Source organism: Camelus dromedarius, chromosome 19 (genome assembly GCF_036321535.1).
Source record: "Camelus dromedarius isolate mCamDro1 chromosome 19, mCamDro1.pat, whole genome shotgun sequence".
Classification (NCBI taxonomy): Eukaryota; Metazoa; Chordata; class Mammalia; order Artiodactyla; family Camelidae; genus Camelus; species Camelus dromedarius.
In genome coordinates, this window is record NC_087454.1 from 33336489 (window position 1) to 33360238 (window position 23750).

The 23750-nt window shown below is 44.3% G+C and overlaps 1 protein-coding gene across 1 annotated transcript in view; it reads left to right on the forward strand.

Annotated features, from left to right (window-relative positions):
* The first annotated feature begins 1559 nt into the window (after positions 1-1559).
* Positions 1560-23750, forward strand: part of TFAP2D (transcription factor AP-2 delta) — a 49922-nt gene continuing 27731 nt past the window's right edge. The window contains exons 1-5 of the mRNA XM_064476091.1: positions 1560-2110; positions 3151-3648; positions 7145-7205; positions 16285-16450; positions 16597-16715. Of these exons, the coding sequence (XP_064332161.1) occupies positions 2072-2110; positions 3151-3648; positions 7145-7205; positions 16285-16450; positions 16597-16715 (883 nt within the window). The 5' untranslated portion in view covers positions 1560-2071. The remainder of the gene's footprint in view (positions 2111-3150; positions 3649-7144; positions 7206-16284; positions 16451-16596; positions 16716-23750) is intronic.

The window sequence follows — 23750 nt, forward strand, 5'->3', positions numbered from 1 at the left end:
AGGATGGACCGTGCTTCCTCTTTTGAGTTGGGACTTACTGGGAAACACACATCAGCCACCAGGAAAAGAGGGTCTGGCCATTCCCCAGATAACCATTCTTCTAGGGGGAGGTTTGCACCTTTGCAGGAGTTGGGGGCCCTTGGGGTAAGGTCGTGGGGGCAGGCCCCCACTCCCACGGACGCATGTTTCATCTGTGGGTGGAATATAGAAACCTCCCTGAGTTCTGGCAAACAAAAGACCCCACTGCGAGCATTTGGGGAGTCAGCCCCTCAGTGTCAAAGGCACTCATCTTACCCCTCCTACTTTAAGATCAGTTTGGGCGTTCTTCCTTTTCATCTCCTTTGGGCTCTCAGACTACTGACTTCATTAGACCAACATAGGGAATTTCAAGAAGCGGTGGGGGGGGGGGGGGACGGGACCCTTGCGCACCTTGAAAAGGGGAGCAAGTGTTGGCTGCTGACCCTCGTGCAGGACTGAAGCATCATGGAGCTCCATTTCAGACAGTGCATTTCAATTCTGGTCGTGTGCCTTTGTCCATTTATATAAAGCAAAGAGCGCTGAGTGACAGCCCCAGTTAGACTGCATGAGCAGATCCTAATAAACCCTCCTAAACCCCGACCTAAAAAAAAAAAAAAAGCCACATGCCTGTTTGCCTGCGGCTTATTATTAAGACACCTTCTCAGCTTAAACCCTTAAAAGCTAACCAAATGAAATGGCAATTAAGACTAAATTACCCTTTCTATCTCTGAGATGAGTCTATGGGACCAGTCAGTTGTTAGGAGATGGGCAGGGCTGGAGAGCGGACCTGGCTGAGCCTCAGTATTGCGAGCCCATAGCCACAGCTACCCGCTCCAGGCGCTAGACAGCTTGGTGTGGGAAGCCTAGGTTCCAGCGAAGTACAGCTCAAACACTGCAAGTCAAGAAACCCACCGAAGAGGCAGACATCGGTGTGCACTGCCTCCTTCCTGCCCTCTCTTTGTGAAATGTTACTTTCAAACATTTAAGGGTTATTCCGAGGTAATGGTGTTCAAATACCTGGTGCCACTGCTAAATGGTCCCCACCTCCCACCCCCCATTCAGCACTGTTTCCGAAAAGGAAGAAGGAAAACACAAAAGAGGGGAAAAATGGGTTGGCTTGAGGAGTGGAAGACAACATTTTACCTAAATGTAGAATCTTGCCACATGTCTTTATTTTCTTGTATTTTTCTTAAATATATTGCCAGTTACTCCATTTCTTTATGATGGAAACTTGGGGCTGTCCATCATGGTTATTTGTTTTAAAAGCTGCTGAAAGTGTAAGCGACTGCCGGGTGTTGCCTTTCAAAAAGGGGGAAAGAACCCAAATTCATGTAAATATGGAGAGAGGAGTATTGTTCCCACTTGGGCAAAGGCAGACACCCCAATCTGGGTGAAATTGATTTGGGTGCTCGTTGGAAAAAGCAGCTTTCAGCATCCAAGGAGTGGAACCAATAGGAATGAACACTTGTGTAAAAGGAAGCTTTAATTAATATATATTTCTATCTCTAATACACACTCATCGGGGCTAGAGCTTTATCTTCACAATAAAAATGTGTGCAAATGCTCTCTGCAGAGATGAGTCCTCACCTCAGTCGGTATAGAAAAGCATGATAAAGGTTGGAAAAAATGGATAAAAATGTTGAAAGAACCTCCAGTTCCTTATTAGGCGAAGATACAATATTTATTCCTTGTCTCCTGGGATAAATCTCTTCTGCCTATTGTCCTCCCAGTTCTCAGTGCTGATGCTTAATTTTCAAAACTTCTATATTACCAAGGGACCTACGACATCAGCCAAAGAAATACTCAGCAAGTACAAAATCTGTTCCAGGGAGCTGCTTTTGTGCAGAGGGAAAATTTTGTTCCTACAGGTTTTTAAGTGGGTACGAGGCAAGGAGCTATCTGATCCGGGCAAAGCCATTACAATTTAGATCTCTATCTATAGAACATTTTTTTTTCCTTAAAAAAAATTGGAAAATACAAGAAGTTTGGATTTTTTTCCCGATTCTTTTTTTGGAGGGGGAAATTGCATCGTAAGCTTTCGGAGAAACCCAACATGTCAACTACCTTTCCGGGACTAGTCCACGATGCCGAGGTATTCCTTTTTTTTTTTTTTTTTTTGAGCGCGCGCGTGTGTGTGTGTGGCGGCGGCGGCGGCGGTGGCGGCGGCGTGGCAGCTTCCTCCGTCTCTAATCTATATTGGACCGTTAGGTTTAATTATAATCTGGCTTTCGGGGGAAGTTAAGGAAGGAAAGGGGAGAAAGTTCGTTATGACATCTGTCGCCAGGAAGGGCAACTCTCTGCCACGTTAAGAAACATTTGCCATAATGAGGGGGAAAACATAATCCTAATAATAAAGAAAGGGAGGAGGGGGTGAGGAGAAAGAGATTGAGATGGAAAAAAGATACTCGGAAAGGCAAAGTAAAGAGATTGATAGTGGGGGAGCGGTAGGTGGACAAGGGGGGGGGGCGGGTTGGGAACATGCACCCCTTTTGAAATGGGCTTATTCTAGGAAATTGAAGGAGAAAAGGGCGGGGGGGGGGATTCTTTGCCCCAAATGGTTAAGAAAATGAGCGAGTTGGACTATTTGCACAGACTGGATTTTTTTTTTAATATTTGGATGATAATTTTGAGCAGCTCTGGCGGAGCATCCCGGCGTGGACGGCCGCGGCATCTCGGTGTCGGCAGCGGGTTGGAGTGGCCAGCAGCGGGCCCGCGCGCTGCGCGTGTGGACTGTCTGCTTCTGCTCCCCGCAGCCCCGGAGTCAGTGGCAAACCTGGCTCCCGGCGCCCGGCTCCCTGCGCAAGTTGGGCAGGGGCTGTGTGTGCGTGTGTGTGTGTGCGCGCGCGTGTATGTGTGTATGTGTGTGTGTGTGTCACCCGCACCTATATAGGGTGGGGGATTTTTTTTCCGCGCTCTCGACTGTGAGGACGAGGCCGCCCACCCCCCGCCTGCCTGCTCGCAGAGGCTCCCCGGCGAAGGCGCGGAGCCCGGCTGCGGCTCGGCCCGAGCCCTGCGCGCTCGCGCCCCTTGGAGAGCCGGAGGACGCTCCTGGCTCCGCGAGAGCCGCGCCTCGGTGGCAAAATGACAAACCTCAAGTTTTTCTGCTCTCCCTTTTCCCCCTCTTCCTTCCAGATACGTCACGACGGATCAAACAGCTACCGTTTGATGCAGCTTGGCTGTCTGGAGTCCGTAGCCAATTCCACTGTCGCCTATTCCTCCTCCTCCCCTTTAACTTACTCCACCACCGGCACCGAGTTTGCATCCCCCTACTTCTCCACTAACCACCAGTACACCCCGCTCCACCACCAGTCCTTCCATTACGAGTTTCAGCACAGCCACCCGGCCGTCACTCCCGACGCCTACTCTCTGAACTCGCTCCACCACTCGCAACAGTACTACCAGCAGATCCACCACGGGGAGCCCACCGACTTTATTAACCTGCACAATGCGCGGGCGCTCAAGTCGTCCTGCCTGGACGAGCAGAGGCGGGAGCTGGGCTGCCTCGATGCCTACCGCCGCCACGACCTGTCCCTCATGAGCCATGGCTCTCAGTATGGAATGCACCCAGATCAAAGACTCCTGCCAGGGCCCAGCCTGGGGCTGGCCGCCGCGGGAGCCGACGACTTGCAGGTAAATAAGCATGCAGCGAATTTGTCTGCGCCCTCCCCCCTTCGCCCTCCCCCTCCCGCGCCGTTACTACTCCGACTGCTAGCCGTCTCCTCTTTCTCCCTCTCTCTCCTTCTCTCTCTCTCTCTCTCTCACACACACACACACACACACGCACACACACACACACCCCACTTATGGAAAGTTATCAAAACAATTAGAGGAGGCGTGTGCCACGCTGTCCCTCTCATTGGATAGGGCCTTTCACCTGGACGCTCAGGGGTCCGGCTAGCTGCGGGTCCTCTACTTTCGGCTGGTTTGTACTGAGGTCTTTTGTGAACCCAGGTTTCTGTCCCTGAGGGGATGCAGTGAGGGAGATCAAGGGGGCTGGAGTTGAGCCAACGGGACTCAGAGTAAGACCCGATAAGTTGATGACCAATCGCACCCTCAGTCTACGCGCTTTGCTGAGTCTACCCGCGTGTCCCAGGCGTTTGTCCCGGACTGAGCTTGTGGGGAACTTACTGTGATTTGGCAGCGGGGTTGTTTGTTCTCGGAACACTTAGGGGACCCTGAGCTCTTGCAAAAGTTTCACCGAATATCCTAGATTGCAGTGGAAAGTAAAGAATCGCAAAAAAAAGTCTCATAAATTTACCCCAAGAAAAGGATCCACACAATGCACTTGGCCAGGGTGTGGGTTTGTGCTTAACTGTCACTGCCTGAGGAGTGCCCAGTCCTGTCACCCAGCTGGACGATTCACAACTTTAGTTTTTCTCTCCAAGCCAGTAACGTCATATGCAACTCTTTAAAAAGAAGGAAATTTTTAAAAAGAAGGAAATGAAGAAATAAAGAAAGGGAGGGGGGAGAGAAAAGAAATAGGGAGGAAGAAAGGAGAAAGGGGGGAGAGGGAGAGAGAAAAATAAAGGGAGAAGGAGAGAAATGGAAGGATGGAAGGAAGAAGGAAGGAATTCACATACTGTGAAGGCCATCATTCAATCAGACAGATATCTCTCTCCCACTCTCTCTCTTCATGTATTTTTGTACATTGTTTGCCAACAATAGAATTTAAAATCATGCAGACATACTGTCATAGCCACATTTCAAACACATAAGTCCACAGATGTCCCAAACTGAGCCCAGAAGACATGAATTTGTGTCTTCCTTCAGCTGAAAGTGCGGCTCTCCCTGCGAGTCCCCACAAAGCTGGCCATCTCCTCCACCGGCTCCAAAACCAAAGGGGAGTTGCTGGAAGAACACAAGTTGGAGACATACGAGGTCCCTTGTTGCGCACAGAAAATCTTTCCCCCTCATTTACCTCTGAGCAAGGGATTATTTTAAAATTAAAGTGAGAGCCCTCACAGTGCCAACAAAGAGCCACAGCCACACGATCGGCTCACAAGAAAAAAGATTTGGCTCTCTAAACCTTGACTTTCTACATTCATATGCACGAAATGATTTTATACGCTCAAGGCAAGTTTTACATTTTTCACAAGGATCCCCTTATGTCTCAAGAGGAAAAAAAATCTGACATTCAATGCTTAGCTCAACTAAAACCTATTTACTCCTTTTAATAGCCACGTCTGCTGCTGATTTTTTTGTATCTGTACAAATTTTTTTTCTGTGCTAGGCACAAAGCCGGGTATTTTTCAAAAGAGGGGATTAGAACATTTGCAAGCACCAGACAAAGAGCGAATCCCGTGCAAAAGAACACCGTAGTTTATCCAATTTTCGACTTAGTGCCATTCAACTGGTCATTTATGCAATGTCATCCGACCAAACAACATGTTTTACTTAGGAGGGGGAGAAGTTTGTTAAGTGAAGAGACCAAGATTCGTTTCTTCCAAGAAAATAAACATCTTAAACGGTGCGCCAGAGGCTGGGAGGGAAAGTGGTTCCCTCCCTTGGAGAGCTTCCGGGCCTTTTACCTTCTCCATTTCAGATATTTTGAAGCCTTTATTTTCACCCTCTGTCTTTTCGATAGTCTTAATCTCCTTTCCCCGTTTATTACTCATACTGAGAGAATGTTCATACTGGGAGCAACACTCCAAGAAACTAGGAGAAACAGAGGAGAATGGTGTATGATATATTCATGTATCTATGTCTAGAGATGTGTGTGAGTATATACATGTACCCACAGATATAGATAAATGAAGCAAGTTGGAAGTCTGGCAAGTTATTTTCTTCCACTCCTCCTGGACTTAGTTGTCAGAAGGGAAAAGAAAAAGAAAAAAAGTCATAGAGACTTTTAAAAAGAGAAATGGGGAGGGGATGTGTGGGAGCAACCCGTCTCTCCTTTTATTTCTTCCTTTTTAAAACATTCATCAGCATCTGCCTCATTTCAAATGCAACAAATGTAAATATACTTTTCCCTGCACAGAATTTTAAGTGAAAGTCCAATGGTTTGGAGGGCGGTCTAAGTCTGCCTAACAGATGCAAACAGTCTTGTGGCTTCAGTTCCATCTTTGAGTCCCCTAAAAAGATTTGCTATGGCCAACAAAGGAAACTGTCACACCTTTTCCCATCACTGCTTTAATTTATGCCCAGTCTCCAAGTTTTTTTTTTTCATATTGATTTGATAATCACTTTAAGGCAGAACATTTAAAATAAGAAAGAGCCCGTGAGTAGGTTGAAAAGGGGGGTCTTACAGGCCTGCCTCAATATGGTGAAAATGGGGAAGCGAAAGGAAGCCTGGGCTGTAAAGGTTGTTTTGTAAAGTGGGTTTTTATTATGCACCGACTCTCTCCGCATTTACTTAACTCTTCACGGGCTGTTGGATAGGTTAACACCCTTCAAGGCCTCTTTCATGTCCAATACCTCGTTTGTTTGTAAAGGAAAATGAGCCTTTAACACATTTCGACTCAGGGAAAAAAAAGACACAGAGAGAGAAATTTTTATTTTTTCTTAATCAAAAATCAGTAGACCTTTTCCTCCTTCCCAGCTCAAATGATCCCTCCAGCCATTAAGAGCCTGAAGATCTACTGTGAGTGATGCTGAAGGTGCTGCCTCTATAAGACACATTTTGGAGAGCATTATAGGATGCACCTACATCTGGGGTAAAACAGAACCCTCATAAGATATCTTGAATTCTGCACTTGAAATAGCTCCTCTGAGCTCCCAAGAAACCCACAGTGCCAGACTTGACACTTCTGGTGTAATTTGCTCCACGCAGAAAGTGCCGTGGAAACTGTCTATATATATGCTATGTGCCTTGATGGGGACTCAAAGGGCTTCTCATTCTCTTATGCCAAGATAAAAGGCACTCAGGCTCTTTGAAGTGTAATATTGTATGGTGCTGTAAAATGCATACCTTAAGATTTATACAACTTTTAGATTGTGGTTTTTCTGGCAATTTTTTTCCCTTAAAATTGTGCGTGCTACCAAACTAGCTCCAGCTCAATGGTTGCATTTAAATGTCTACTGTGGGGTTATGAGGATATAGGGTTCAGGGTTGGGGCAGGTTAAGACTGTTGTCACACCTGTTAGTATCTATATGAGTGATTTTATTTCTTTCTCTTTTCTTAAGGGCTCAGTGGAAGCCCAGTGTGGGCTTGTTCTCAATGGCCAAGGTGGAGTGATAAGAAGAGGTAAGTAAAACATGTTAAAGCTAAACGTTCTTCTCTCACCTGTTACCTTGTTTTGAAGGTCTGGTGATGTTTTTAAACATCACATTCCCCCATCTGATGATAAAGAAAACAATTTCTTGATCAATTACTCTTGTCCCACACAGGCATACCCACATTAAAAACCTCCCTTCTTCCACTGAGGCTTGAACACAGATTGTGTCCAAAAGACTGTGACAGAAAAGATTTGCTGTTCCTCAATAGAACAGTGACACAATCAAAGTTAGAGGCAAAAAAGAAAAGGAAAAAGATAAAAAACCAAACCAAACCAAAACAAAAAAACCCTTCTCACACCCCCTTCCCCCATCACCACATCCTCGAGCAGAATTTCTAGTTTCTTTTAGCCCTAAATGTGCCAGCCACAGCCTGGGTGTTTGAGGTGATGGTGTTAGCTTGAGGCTTTGAAGGATTCTGTGAAAGGCTAAATTCACTGGGCTTCAGGGAAAGCTAATGAAACACCAATACCGCAGCGGCCCTTATATTTCCAAGTGTCCAGAACATTTCTTTCTTTAAGGGATGTTGGGAGGAGGAGGCGGTGTTAACTGTACTGGATAAAGCTTTCTTGTTCCCATCTGTTGAGGAAAACATCTGAATCCAGAGCTACCCATGGAACTGGAAGGTGGGGGGAAGGCCAGAATGGCGAGCTGTTGATTTCAGCTCAGACACTGAAGGGGGCTGCATCTCAAATGCTCCATTTTTGACAAAAGGTTTTGAACTATGACATTTTCAGGGCCTCAAGGCAGTGCCGATTTTGCTGGCCTCCCCATTTAACTGTACCCAGAGCCTCTGAAGCTTATTTTCCTAGCAAGCTGAGTAACCCGAGGAGCACACAAGGCAAGGGGGACCAGCTGTTATCCCAACTTCATACGAATTAATAAGATGTGGCCTATTCACCAGGACTAATTCCAGCTCCAGGGCCGCAGTTGTCTCTAGTAACTGAACCACTGAAACTGAGTCACTTCGTATGGCACCAAATAAAGGTCCTTCAGTTTCTCCTCATCCCTTTCAAGGTTTGTTGATAGATTTCAATGCTTTTCCAAAGAAAGAAATGCATCGATAGAAAGCAGTGGATTCTTTCATGTTTAAACTGCAGGCTTTACAACCTGATGTCCAATTTAAACTCCGTTTGAATTGAGACGGGAGGAAAACAGAATGTTCTCCTTTGGGAAACCATATATTGTCTAAGTCAGTATTTGGAAACTCCATTAAATATAGAATGACTATTCAGCCCTGTAGTTTCAACCCATGATGATTTGAAAAAACAATTTATTTTTAACTGTTACTGTTGCTCGACAAAAAATTTTTACAATGAGCCGTATTAAGCTTGTCAGCCAGGCCAATGCACAGCCATAATGAAATGACATGAAATGGGCCCGACACTAGTGAAAACTGAAATAAAATATACATTTTGTTGGGGAGAGGGTTTAAAATACACAGTGAAAGAGGGACCAGGTGAGATTTGCTGATCCCAGTCTACTGGGGCGGTCACACCTAAGGTGAGGCCATGCGCTCAGGGCGCACGGAGATGTCTGTGGTGCTGAAGGACAGCGCCACTAAGTAGCGCCCGGAGCCGGCTGCTTCCAGAGCCCGGCTTGCGCTACTGCGCTCTTTGCGTTCAGTTCCGCACTTGCCCCAAGACCACCTTCTCAAATGCTTGGAAACTGCATCATATCGTACAATAGCTGCCGGGGGCGGAGGTGAGAATTATTCGAGGCCGAGGGCGGGAGCTGGAAGGGAGGCTGCTGTGCAAATCAGCTGAATTTCCGAAAAGAGATTTAGGGGACAGCCTCCGGAGAAAGGCCAAAACTCTCCGGTGACTACAAGATGGGAACTGCGTTTCTATGCTCTCCGAGTCACGGAAATGGTCTTCCTTAGGTGGTGTTTGATTGCTCAGGGAATTCGGTGCCACTTCCTTTCACCTAAAAATCGAGCCGAATTTATTTTAAACTAAATATTGATCTTTTAGAAGAACGGCGAGGCTCCAAGGAGAGAGGGAAGGTAACTTGAGATTTACGTTTGTGTTGTTTGACTAAACCCTAATCCTTCCCCTCTCCTCTGCGAAGGAATTCAGAGTTTAGCTGCTGAGGTTATTTCATTTCCACGTGTCTTAGAGAAAGGCCAATTAACTTGGTTGAGCCCCAGAGACCAGGGTGTGTGTCTGTTTACTCTGAAACGATCAATGTTCATGACAATTTCCAAATGGATAGCAAGGAAGTCTTGCCTTAAAAGGTGGTCTATATCCTAGCAGCCCACCCTGCTCCCTCGCCTCAGGACTCCTCGTTTTCGAAGAAACGCTAAGGAAGCCCCCTCTCTCTATTGTCGCGGTAGCTCACAGGACTTTCAGTCATATCAATAGCTCAAGTCACCTTTGTTCATCAAAAATTGAGAGGACTTTAACTCAAGCTCTCTTCCATACCGCCGAATTGTGTTCAGACGGGGAGGTCTGTTTCTCTTCTCATTCAGGCTTTACAAGTGACTCTCCATATGAAATGTGATTTCTTGAAAGGCAAAACCTTTCGCCATTTTTCTCTCCTGCTGAGCTCTCAGATAAACTTACATTTCTAATGATTTCCAGAATTGACTGTGGGAGGGAAACAATAGATTTCACTTCCAAAGACTGCTGAATGCTTTTCTAGAAGGAAGACAGACCCCTAAGTGCCCTACCCGAGTTCACTAGGGAGAGGCTATCCTATTTGTAGTGGTGTTTGTGTGTTGGGGCTGGGGCGGGGTGGGTGCTGGGGGGAGGCCTCAGTTCATTAAATTTGGGCATTTCTGTTTGCAAAGAACAAAATACCATTTCCCTGACTCAATTTGGTAAGTGGCAGTTACATTGTTTTTGCCTATAATGAAGCCCGGTAGCCAAAGACAGAGGAAGAGGGGCAGAGGCGAGGTAATTACCACCTAGATAAAATATTTGCCACCGCCTCGGAGGTGCAGCTCCCCGCGCGCTCACTCCCGGTTAATGGTGTGCGCGATTTTGCCCGCAGCTCCGCCACTCCAACCATCAGAACCAATAATCTTTACTTTACCCTGTGCTTGCGTATCGATAGCTTCTCTCGCCTCCGGCATCGGCTTTGATATGTTAATATTTCTGAGTAACAAATTCTGCAGAGATCATATTAATGTTGTACGTACAGAGTGGAGTTTTGCCTTCGTTGAATATTCAGATACTGGGTTTCAAAAGGCATCTCTTGAAGAAATGAGGCTTCTATTTACAGGAGTCGTCTGTGTTTTTAATCATTAAAAAAAAAAAAAAGAAAGAAAGGAAAACTCACTCTTCTTTTTCCCATGAATCTTCTGAGGCTCCCTCATGGCCCCCTCCCCTTTGTCAGATGCTGGTCCCTTTCATTTCTTGCTCTGAGAATTTAATAGTAGGAGAACAATGTTGATGACGATGACGATAATGAAGCTAATAATGGGTGAATCCAGATTGGAACCGCAGGGGTAGGGGTTCAATTGGGTAGGGGCCCGTGGCCTTCAGAAGAGGGTGGAGATGACATGAGAAGACCCAGCTCTTCCATATTTGGGTGGAAAGTGACATTTTGGCCCTGGTCTTTTTTTTTTTTTTTTTTCTTTGTGAAATCGGGATGGCAAACTCAAAAAAAAAAAAAAAAAAAAAGGAAGAAAGAAAAAAATGTAAAAAGTGAAGAGGGGAAGCGCCCTTGTTTCGCTTTGTGATCACTCTGCCTTGCAGCCCCAGGCTAATTTCAGAAGCTTAAATACCGCCATAGCCTCTGGGCCACGCGGAGAGGGAGCGGACCCGGCCACGGGCAGGCAGGAGTACTTACCGGATTGCCCGTGGCTACACAAAATACAAACTACTTTGAATCAAAACATTTTTGGGGAATTAATATGATCTGAACTCTGCACGTTTTAAGCGAGCTGGAGTTTGTCAGATCGCTTAGAGGTGACTGGCACGCCAGCGAAGGCATTTATGCTGCGGTACAAACATTGTCAGATCTGATTTAATTTCAAAAAAAAAAAAAAAAAAAAAAAAAAAAGCTCCCGTGAAATGAAGCTTAGCATCAGTCGCCCGGTCTGCCAATAACAGGGTGGACGGACCTCTTCCTCTGCAGCCCTCACGGCTGCCCACAGGCAGCTCGGGCAGGAGGGTGAGCTCTCCTGTGCTTTTTTTGGGTTTCGCGAGAGCCGAGAGCTTTGGAACCGGAGTTAGAGAGAGCATTTGGCTCTTTCAGCAGCTCCTGGAAGGAGTAAGACTGAAGCGCGGTGAGAAGCCTTGTTCCTCTTTCCTTCAACCGCCAAGACGCGTCTCGGTGGCTCATGCATTGCGAAAATATTGTCAGAAATACACCTGGAGCGTCGCCTGCCTCGTTAGTCCCCCAATACAGATGCTGCAGATCCAGAATTCAATCTCCTTTATATGAAGTTTAAAATTCACGTGCCCAAGGATCTAGAGGCACGGCTGGTTAGAAATCTTTTTTTTTCGGGGGAGGGGGAGCTACTTTTCCATAGCCTACTGCCTGCTCTCTACTTCTTAATTGCTTTAAACATCGCCAAAAGCCAAAGCACACTCTGCACCGGGAAATGGGGATTCACTTCAACCCCCATACACTATTACATATCCACAGCCAGCTTAAACCAGGAGGTCTCCCTGTGCAGACCTCCCTTTCTTTCGTAGTGCTTGGAATCTGCACCCAGAGAAGCGCATTCGGACCTGATAAGCCAGTCATACCTGTAACGACATATCCCCCAAACGGAGCAACTCGCTGCGGCTATAGCATCTGAGGCCTGCTTGATCGCAGTTAAGCCCTCATCCCTTCCGTTACTGTTTCATTACGATTCACACCTGCTTTAAGGATGTGGGGGATGACTTGGACTGGGATTGAGAAGGCCGAGAGGTTAGAGAGGAAGCTGCCGAGAATGATCCTACTCTGTTTACACGCGCACCTCGCAGAAATGCAGCCGTAGAACAAACGGGGACAGGAAAATCCTGTAATCGCTTACACATTTTTAATGTGTCAGAAAAAAAAAAAGCGATCACTGGAGATGAAGAAGGGGAGGAAAAAAAAAATCCCTGCCGTCTGTATTTCTTTCATTTAAATTGTAAACATCTGTTTGGCTGTAAGGCGAACAGAACATTTATTTTGCTCTCAAGATTTGGTCTAATTATGTCAACACCGGAGCGGCGGCGAGCGGGGCGGCGCTGCGGCTTTGGAGAGGCTGCGCGCACGGGCCCGCGCCCGGAAGCCCGCCGGGGAGTATCGATCGCACCCGCGGAGCGCGCGGGGCCTCCAGCCATTACGCGCTCTGTTCCGGGAGGGGAGGGCACCCAGACGGAGCGAATAGCTTTGGAGGCAGCTTTTGGGGCGCCAGGGGAGCCGCAGTTCCTGGGAGAGAGTCCGTGCTGTTTCCTCTGCCCTAATTGCCTGGGAGGAGAAGAGGCAAAGCGCGCCCAGGCCTCGGCGCCTGGCTTTCCGATTCCGTGGCTGCGCAAAAAAGTAGGCGGGGTCTCGTCGCGCTCCGCACCCTGCATCCGACGTCGCGGTTTAGCGACTCAACACAGTGCTCACCTTGAGCGGCCTTAACTCGTGTTGCTGAGCTCGCCTGTGCCCATTTCTAGTTTTACCTCCTCACAAGCTGCGGAAATAAGTAGGTGTGAGCATCCCCATTTTTCAGATGGACAGACTGAGGCCCAGAACTACTAGTTGGCCGGCCTCTTCCTTGCAGTACTCTTTCCATTTTCCACACCGTTTGCAGCCACGCGCAGAGGGCGCAGCTCCATCCTCGTGCTTCTTTCAGCAGCCTGGGATCTGCATCTTTGTATTTTGGGCTGGTTTTGTCCTCTACACTGCCTTTGGTTGACTTTTCAAGGTAGCTATGGCAAAGTTATCCCTTTTACGTTAGCCGTGTCCTAGACCAGTGACCTTAAGTCGATGATTTCTTATGCTGTTACTGTAGCTACCATCTGAGTTTGCAGTATCACTAGAAGTAGGAAGTTCTCTCTCCAAATTTCAATTTTAAAAATAGTGACCTCCATGGAACTCTGTGCACTATGAATGGAAGAGATGTACTCTGGAGAAGTTCAGTCTGAGGACCCTGGATGTGGCACCAGAGACCACCCCCACCCCACAACCAGAGTGCTGGATCTAGAATGAATATTGCATGATTCCAATAAGAGCTGACAGGCAGCACAGACACCATGAGGAACTTCAGCTAGTGACACTGGGGAGGAACACTGTAAATGGCTTGGCATAGTTGACCCTTTCAAGGATTTCCTTCTTTGAAATCTCATCCTTGCCATCTGCAGTCTGGATCCCCTTGGAGAGGTCGCACCTTCTCAAAACCTTCATTCCAAATGCAAAACTCTGGTTCTGTTGACCTATTACTCTTTTCTTCCTCCTTAAAAAATTAACCACGGGGAAGAAAGATAGCAGGTTCCCCACGCGACTGTAAACTCTACAAGTTGCCAAACCTTTAGCCAGGACAAGAGAGTTCCCCAAGGCTGCAGCAATGCCAAGTATCAAAGCAACAGAAATTCCCTTTTAAGATGCTGTGACATAAAAAATAAAAGACTCTAAGAGTTGATGGCTAATCCTGAATACAAAATAAATCCTCCAGGCAATTTGTGTGTGCATAAAGCATATTCTTAATATGCAGCCTGAGTAACTTACCTAATAAATGCTTATTTGAGCATGAGCCAGAGGCCAACCTGGATGCAGGAGAGAAGTCCCAGGGCCCAGGGAGTTGGCCCTTGGCCAGGTAGCAGACCCAGTGACTTCCCTGAAAGCAGCTGGCTTTCCGCACAGGGGGTTGACTTTGCCAAAAGGGGGCAGTTTTCTAACTGGAGAAAACCCAATTTAACTGCTTCTTTTACAAAAATTATAATCTTCTACATCTCCCTAAATTTGATTTCTAATCTACATTAGATTAGTAAAGATAGGAAAGTTCCAAAATTGTGGTCTTCCCTTTCCTGGAAGACAACACACGCACAAAGGCCCCTCCCACTCGTGGTAAACTGGAGAGGGGCTGGGTGAGATTCGTTGCGTCTTCCATTGTGTACTGGCTGTCATGCAAGGGAAGGGGATTTATGGAAGAATATAAACTTGCTTATGATTCATAGTGACTGTGGGTGAAGGGCCGTTTTCAGGAGAGGGCTGTGTGAATTTTGAATAAAAACATTACAATTTATTTTCTTAATATTTTGGCTTTGGATGACCTCACTATGACTAAATCCTAAAGCTCTCCAGGGCGCGATTCTCACAACACAGTGAAACCCAGATTTATTGGTATCTAGTTTATTCTCCTTGTTCATCTCCACTTCTGAAATGTCCATTGAGGTGATTTTTAAAATACATTTTGCATCTACAGGTACAAAGTGAGAGCATTGGTGAAAGTATGATGGTAGTTTTGAAACCAGAAATCTGGAGAAATTATTATTTTGTTGTTGTTGTTATTATTATTTGTTTTAAAGTTCTCTCTGAGGATGTCATGTGGGGAAGCCCAGTTGAATTTGTGATTCTGCCTCCTGGGACAGGCATTTATGTTTCTTTACTATGTTGGCTACGAGTTTAACTGCCAAGAAAAAAATTTCAATTTGATAATTGAGACCATGACCGCTCAGAGTTTGAAGGGAGGGCAAGTTTCCTGGCTGTGCCTGGGGGAATTCGGCCGAGTGTACAGGACCTGGCTCCTCAGATGTTTTTTGTCGGGGGCATGTAGGGCAATCTTCAGCCTCAGAATGCCGAGGGAGAAAGATCTTGGTCCAGCAGTTTGCAGAGACTCTGGGATAACCGCAGGCCAGCAGGATGAATTCCAGGCGGCACAGGGGTAGAGATGCTTTGAGAGGGGACAAGGTTAGCCTGTTCTCTTCACCCAGATCCAGGGCCCCTTTGCCTTTTTACACCTCCTCCCAGATTTCTTAGCCACTGTGTCCAGAAAATACACATGAATCTGAATGCCAGAGACTTCCCAGACGTAATAACATCGCATCTAAGCTACTTAGTAAAAGAAGGGGAGGAGCTACGTGGGAGGTGAGCAGTGAGTCCCAAACCAGGGCATCTCAGAATTTAATGAACACATGAACCACCTGTTAAAATGCAGATTTCTGACTCAGAAGGTCTGAAGTTGGGCCTGAGATTCTGCATTTCTAACAGGCTCCCAGGAGATGCCAATGCTGCCAGTTGAGAACCACCCTTTGAGTGTAAAAAAAAAAAAGAAAGAAAAAAAGACAACATTCTCCTGCCTGTTTTCATTCCTCCACCTACCTTCTTTTTCTTTTTTTTTTCCATTTCCCTCATAGAACTTTACCCTCTTTTGGAGGTGGGTCATAAGATTGCCCATAACTGAACAGATCAAATGTATGCTCAGAAAAGCACACTGAATTTGAACGTGCCACTGAACCTCTCTCCGCCCACAGACTTCTCAGTACACGAGGAGGGTTGACATGGAGAGAGATTTGATCTCTTAACCATCCACACGGGTTGGAAGTTTCTGGCCACGAGCACATGATTTTTAATGGTACCTGGGGACTGAATGACTCTGGTGCCTAGACTTGGTAGATGGATGAGAGAAAGGAGATGGCAGTTCTCAAACACTTTAGAAAAGAGCTTTCAAAACTTCTGTCTATATAGTAAGTTGTAGATAAAAAATATCTACTCATTGCGTATCTGTGCATGCATGCACACACACACACACAGAGCTGTGGATGAATAATACCTACCCTTTGTGGGGTTAACTGATAGAATTTGAGGTTTTTACCTAATTGAAGTGTTTCTTGGTGTAGATGATGTCAAAGTGAACACTGGTGGGTCAGCCAACACTCCATCAGATGCTAATTTTCACTAAAATTAAAATCATCCCCTCCTAAGAATTTTCTGTACGATATCTGAAAGACAAAACCTTGGGTGTTATTTGAAAGGATATCCTCAGAGCAGCTCTCCGAGGTGATCCGGGTGATGTATGTGTAAGGACCATCGCACAACGTGTTTCCCAGTCCTGAGACATGTCACAATAGTAACTGCGTTTCATGAAGTTAGCATCTCTTCGGTCACTGACACATAATAAAATACTTTTCCCTCCAAAGGTGGCACCTGTGTGGTCAACCCCACAGACTTGTTTTGCTCTGTCCCCGGTCGTTTGTCCCTCCTCAGTTCTACTTCCAAATACAAGGTGACCATCGCTGAGGTGAAGAGGCGCCTCTCGCCACCGGAATGCCTCAACGCGTCGCTCCTGGGAGGCATACTGAGAAGGTAAGATGAAGGTGTTTCCCGGCACAGTGGGTCCTCTCACTGCCCTGCTGCCACGACCCTCCGCCCTCAGCCCTGTGTCTTCTGCCCCCATCGTCTTCCTTAGAATGTGAACTTTCAGAACCGAGCTTTTGCTTGTTTTTGGACAGAGCAAAGTCGAAGAATGGGGGCCGCTGCCTGAGGGAGAAGCTGGATAGGCTGGGCCTGAACTTGCCCGCGGGAAGACGGAAAGCAGCCAACGTGACCCTCCTCACGTCACTAGTCGAAGGTAAGACTTTTCAGCTCCGCAAAGTAATGATGGAAGGTTAGCTAGTCTTTGAAATTTGGCTTTGTTAGATTACGCCATGTCATTTTTGTCTCTACTGCTAAGGCAGTTAGTTACAGGTGAACTTCCCAGTCGATCATGACGATGACGATTACATTAGACATAATATAAGGCTTAAGTATTGCTTCATAAACTATCACTTAATCTGGGCAGTAGTGGAATATTTATTTTTATTCCCACACTTCATGTGGGTTGGTGGCAACAATGGATGACTCCTTTCCAGCCAGCAAGATGCCATGTATTGCTATAGGCTCCTTGGATGATGCTGGCTGCATACAGATATTATTCTGCACACAACTGAATAATAGCCCAACTCTGCCTTATCACCTTCTTGGGAGATTAAAACAGGTGATGCTTCTCTTTGGCACTTCCGTGACCTTGGTCCTTTTTGTGCTAACATGGGTTTGATTCAGTTATTTTATTTTGCTTGTACAATTTTAATGGTAAACTAAAACTTTATCATAATTGCCAATTTGTGTTCATAGATCTCGAATCAAGCCTGACTTTGGGTAGTATTTTTGCCTCTCCAGCAAACTTTTTTTTAGTAAGATTCAGTGACATTTTAGATTGACTTTTCCCCAGAAATACTAAAACTAGATTTCTAATCGTCAAAAGTGGTCCATCCACTTTCTTATAAACCTATGGTTTTGTGAGAAAAAATACTATTTTTTTTTCACTATTTAAAAATGTTTTTATTTTCCTGATGGCCCAGTACACTGCTGGGGTTCAGCCACACCCCCTTCCCCATTTTGGTGCAGTGCTCGAGAACAAGATAAAAAATATCTGATTGGCTGTATTCCTCACTGACCACACTTGGAAGTAAATTTCATGAAAGTCAACCTTCTAGGACTTTACAGTACTTGTCTCTGCCGCTTTCTGGGGATGATTTGAATACAGCCTTGCCATTGTCCCTATTTTGACACAAAATCTCAAACAGTAGCGTGTGGGGGCCTTGCTAGGCTTGGGTTTTCAATTATTTTGTTTTTGATTATTTTATAATCATTTCTCCTTGTATTTCTTTTAAGTGGAGTCACTCTGCTAATTGCTTTACCACAACGTCATTCTCAAGTCAACATATTTGAGTTACTATTTCAGGGATTTTTTTTTAGGAATTTATAAGAGAGGGCTATATCTTGCAAATTTATAATATGTTTAAATGATTCACAGCATTTCTGTTACAAATGTCATTGCACCGAGAAACCAATGGAATGAAAAACTCAAGGCTGCATAACTTCTTTCCATCTGACAAAGTTGTTAGAAAAGTGAATATTTTAGTAAGGTACACATTTAGATTGGGGATTCTTTTGGTCCACTTAGCACAGATATATTTGACCTAGAATGCAATATTGAATTTATTATTTATGTATATATATATATATATTTATATATATATATATAAAATATGTTATTTGAATCCAGATTTCCCTGAATGTAGTATTAGGTCATATCCCCCTTTTACCCATATGTCTTCATTTAATGGGGTTTAAATATGTGCCTAATGGTTAGTACATCTGCTTGTACCCACTTTTTCATAAGCCTGGAGTTCTTTTTATTTCCCCTTGTTAACCACATTGCTACGACTTCTCCTTTGCCCACTCTGGTATCTGTAATATCAGAGAGCTGTCATTCTCTGGAAATCTCAGTAGATTGGAATTGCTTAGCCCATCCCACTGACCTTCCTGAAATCTTGGGATAATCCCAGAAGCTTCTAGAGTGGGACAAATTCCCTCTCTGGAAAAACGTCCAAGAATCTGGCCAATATGATGGTTCTGGTCCTCATACTATTGCTACGTATTTATTATTTACAAGACACCAGTTAGCTACCTCCCCTCTATTTTACTCCAGAACAATCTTTGCAGAGTTGGTGACTGTTAAAACAAATATGAGAAGTCAAGTCTGTAGTCATTCTTGCTTATCCCTCCCACCTCACTTGAGGTTTTCCAAGATGGCCAAAGCTGCAGGGTATAGCCAGAGGGAAGTTTAGTTCACTTAGGTCGGGGGCTTTCCTGAGACCATTCTGCTGAATTTGCAAAAGCTCTGATAGCATTCTCAGGCAACACCAGGCGTTCTAAAAGCACAGTTTAAGTCCTTAAACATGAATGCCTCGGCTTTTAGTTTGTCATGACCGGAGGTCAAACTCTGTTTATACGTATATTTAAAAAACAGTGTGGGGCACTGAAGGGTGGAAATAAACCTTAGCAAAAGAAAGGGGACCATTCACCCATATTGTGTAGATCTCTGTTCACTCTCTTCAAGTCTAAATCCTTTGCCACTATTGCTTCCTTTTCTAGTTTTTTTTTTTTTTAATGTTAGCTCCCAGATTCTCTCCTGCATATCTCACCTAAATTCTGAAAAACTGAAATTCTGCAAAAGACACAGAACTAAATACATGCTCTCAATTAAGCACTTGGCACCATGTGGCACAGATGCACTTAATAAAAATTAGTATCTGTCCTCTAGTTTCTTTCTCCCTAAACAAGTGTTACTTAATAGCAGAATTTACTCAGAATTACTGAGTAATTACTTCATTTCCCTGGAGGGCAGTGGAAGACTGAGTCGTCTAAGGCACTAGGTCATAACGCACATAGAAGAGGGTGATTCTGGAGTCAGATTGTCTTGTTTGAACCGTCTTCCATCACTTGCTGGCCGTGTGCTGTAGGGAAGGATGCACAACCTCTCTGAGCATCAGCGTCCTTCTCTATGAAGGAGTGTTAATAATAGTACCCTCCTAGTAAGGTTGTTGTGGGAGTTAAATCAGAATGTCTGTAAAGCACTTAATGGGATGCCCGACACAAAAGTTGATGTCAATAGATTTTAGTTATCATGAATCTCAAATGAGAAAACTAAGGTGCAGTGAGATTAACCATTTTGCACAGGGTCATAAAATTGGGAGCAGCAAGGAGGAGAAGCCAGGTCCTCTGGTTTGCAGCACCACTGTGTATTTTCCACTCTGAGTTATGTTAGTGGCTTGGACCATGAGCAGTTGCATTGAAACTGTTTCTGAATTTAACTATATATTCAGGGTTATAGTTATAACAAGATAACTGAGGAATAGAAGGAAGTGACCAATACTGCTGCTTTTCACCATGGATTGCGTATTCTTGCTGCTTGGAATCCTGGGAAAGTTTGTTGAACTTTTTTGCATCCTTTAGTACAAGGTTATTAACATCCTGATACACCTCTGCTGTCACTTAATCCCCCAAAGTTAAGATGACATTAAATCTTGGTTCTTTCTTTTTTTTTTTGTTTTTTTTTTTTTGGTGTGCAATAACTATCGGTAGTGTTTCTAGTACTTTCAAAAAGATGCCATGTTAGTTAGTTAGTTGGTTAGTTAGTTAGTTAGTTGTAAGACTCTCCTACAGCCATTTCTTTCCACTTCAGCCAAACCAACCAAAGGTAGGAGAAAGGAATGCTCTCCCCTGATACTGTTTCCCGTTTGTCTTTAGTTCTGAGCCTACATGATTGCATTTTCAGGGAACAAGGGAAAAGATCAAGCAGCTTGACAGCGAACTCCTTCCTATACATGAGATATGGGGAGCAAGTTTCCAGGATGTGATCAGTCCATGGCTTTTTCATTTAGGAAGAGGGGTTGTTCACCGCTTGAGGATTGTAGGATTCAAACACCAAAATCCTTTTGCCAAGTGTCAGTGATGTTACACGCCCAGGACGTGCTCTGCCTTATTTGCTCTTCTCACGGAATTTAGGACAAAGCTGATATTCCCACTGTCTTCACACAGGTACCACACTGGGTTTCTGTGGGCAAGGGGAGCTTAAGGTTAACCTCCAGGGACTCATGGCATCATCCCAGCATCACTCCTCCACTGGCCATTCCAGACATCCCATTTCCACATTAGTCCCTCCTTTGGGATAAAGATTTCCAACTTCCTTCTGAACCTGTATGATATAAAAAGGGTCATAAATTGACCACTTGTCATAATAGTTCTAATTGGTGCTCACTCGATCACCTGGAAGAGGCCGATTACTCGGGGACCCTGGGGTTCCCTTTTGCACACAGACACTCCAGCACTGACAATGTCTTCTCAGGCACAGTTTGCATCTCAGAGCTGCAGTGCAATCGGACTCCGTAAGCAAATGCTAGTGCAGTCCGTGTCAGTCAGTCACTACAAGGTCTCTTTTGGAAAATAGCTTTTTTTTTTTTTTACGGACTCATAGGTCTTGTCTTATCTGTAAATTTCTCATTCTAAGACATGGAATAGTTTCTATCTGAGAGACTGCTTTGATCATTGATCATTAGATAATGATTTAATATTCTTGTCTAATATCTGAGAATGAATGTTTATCAGAATTTTCAATAATTGGTCTCAGTGAACCTGAGGTTGTATCTTACAATATTCTGGACAAGTAGACACCATCTCAGAGGACATCGTATTAAATCATTTGCTTACCTCCTACTAGTCCTCCTCTGACCTGCATCTTGTGATTTCTTTCATGTCCAGGCGGAAAGGTGTTTGCTTAGAGTGGTGGAGGAGGCGGGCTCTGGCTCACATGCCTTAGTGTCTGACTGTGTGCTGGTGGCAGCCTTACATTCCTGCACCTATTCTGGCCCCAAAAGGCCGGTGTACCCAAGCCCGTTTGGCTCAGCCTGGCCCTTGCCCCTTTGATCCAGCCCGTTACTCACTCTCGCAAATCTCGTTGCTCCCTTGAAAGCATGTCTCTGCATGACTTTCCTGGGTTTTTTCTTTTTTTCTATCATGCTCTCTTTCTATCATGGCAAGTTCATGCCAACTCATGGGCTTTTCAAACACTCAATTTCTGCTTTTTTCCATGGTTTACATTTGTCAAAATTCATCGGTATTCTAATAAAACTGTAGACTGTAGTCAATCCTAGTGATGTCTAACCCCTACTGAATAGCCGTGGAAGTTTGGGAATCCCCCAGATTTTAATTTACAGCAAATATTTGAGTTTAGAATAGAATCTTCCTGAGAACTGGGTCAGAGAGTAGTTTTGCTTTTTAATTAATATAATTTTAAATAATCTATATAGACGGTAGAAATTCAGAAGTTACAAAAGGGTATACAGTGAAATGCCTCCTTTCCACTTTACTTCCCACTCAGTTCCCCTCTTGGAAGAAACAAATGTTACCGGGTCCTCTGGTTCCTTCCAAGGGTACATATTTGGGTGCATAGTTTTTGTTTTCATTTAAAAGTTATAGCGTACTGCACACATTCTTCTACAGGCTTTTTTCACACCTTATCTTAGCGTTCTTTTTTATTTTCAGTTCTTACAAGTTGTTTATTATTTATTTATTTATTTATTTATTTATTTATTTATTTGCAGGGAGTAGGTAATTAGGTTTATTTATTTACTTACTTATTTATTTTAAGGGAGGTACTGGGGATTGAACCCAGGACCTGGTGCATGCTAAGCATGTGCTCTACCCTCCCCCTGCTCACCCTTTCAAATGCTCACAGTATTCCATTGTTTGAGTGCATCATAATTCATTTAACCAGTGCCCTCCTAAATATTGTATAGGAGTTTTTAATCTTTGGCAGTTACAAATAGAGCTACAATGAGCAACTGCACACGTACACAGATAATTCTGCAGATATGCAGGTACATCCATTCAATACACTCCTAAGAAAGCGTTACAGGGTCAAAAGACATTTGGAAATTGTTCTCCGTAATGGTTGTAAATGTTTGATTCTATCAGTAGCGGGGTTTAATATGAGAGTACTTCCCTATGCTCTAGCCCAAGCCAGGGTGCTATCAACTTTTTTGATCTTTGCTAATTTGATTGGGAAAAAAAAAAGACTATCTCTATTATGAAGGAGTTGAGTATATTCTTAGGAAAATTCTACGAGCTCTTCTGTCTCTTCACTACTTTGTACTGATGGGGTAATTTTTGACATTTTTCTCATTGATTGGTAAGTGCTCATTGTATATAAGGAAAACAGGTTGTATGTCTCTGGTCTGAGTTGCAAAGCCTCTCCACCCCTGGCTTTGGTTTGTCTGTTTGCTATTGTGAGTTTTTTGTTTGGTTTCTTATTTGTTCAGATCTATGTCATGTAGAACTTTTCCACATTGATATAATCATGTTTCTGGTATATTTTATTTCATGGTTTTTAGATTTTTATTCTAATACTTTAAAAGTTCTGTTTTTATTCCAAGATTATGAAATATTTCTCCCATGTTGTCTTCTAATTACTTTGTGGATCTATATTTTATGTTTAACTCTTTGCCCCATCTGGACAATTTTTGTTGTTGGATGTATGGTATAGATCCAATTTTATTGTTTATTTATTTTTTTTTTGGATGACCAGCCAGTTGTCCCAAGAACTTTTATTGTTAATCCATTTTCCCCTACTAGTATAAAAAGCAAATTGCATCTTACTCTAAATCTCCTTATAGAAATATACTTTCTAAAAAATTTTTTAATTGATGTGTAGTCAATTTACAATGTTGTGTTAGTTTCTGGTGTACAGCATAGTGATTCAATTATACATATATATATTCCTTTTCAGATTCTTTTTCATTATAGGCCATTGCAAGGTATTGAATTATAGAATATAGTCCCCTGTGCTATACAGTAGGACCTTGTTGTCAAATATATTTTTTTAATAGACTGATGACTATTCCCTAACAATGCTGTCCCTTCTTCCACCACCACATAGCCATTGTTTTTTCTCGAGTGTACACTGTTTCAGCCAAACAAGGCAGAACTCATTACACAAGAACCCAGACAGGCAGAGGTCTTTGCAGTTGCGTCTTAAGTCTTAGTGGCTGCTTGCCTTTGCAGAGCCACAGAGTCCTTGTCTGGGGAGAAGATGCGTGATTCATCCCCACTTACTGCTCTCCCTTCGCCTTAAGACAGTGGTTCTCAACCCCAACTTGAGGTTACTTCTGGCGCTTTCAAAAAATGCCAGAGATTAATTGACACGGGATGAAACCCTGATGTGTGTGTGTGTGTGTGTGTGTATCTCCCAGATTATGGGAAGAGCAAGGCATTGAGAAACACT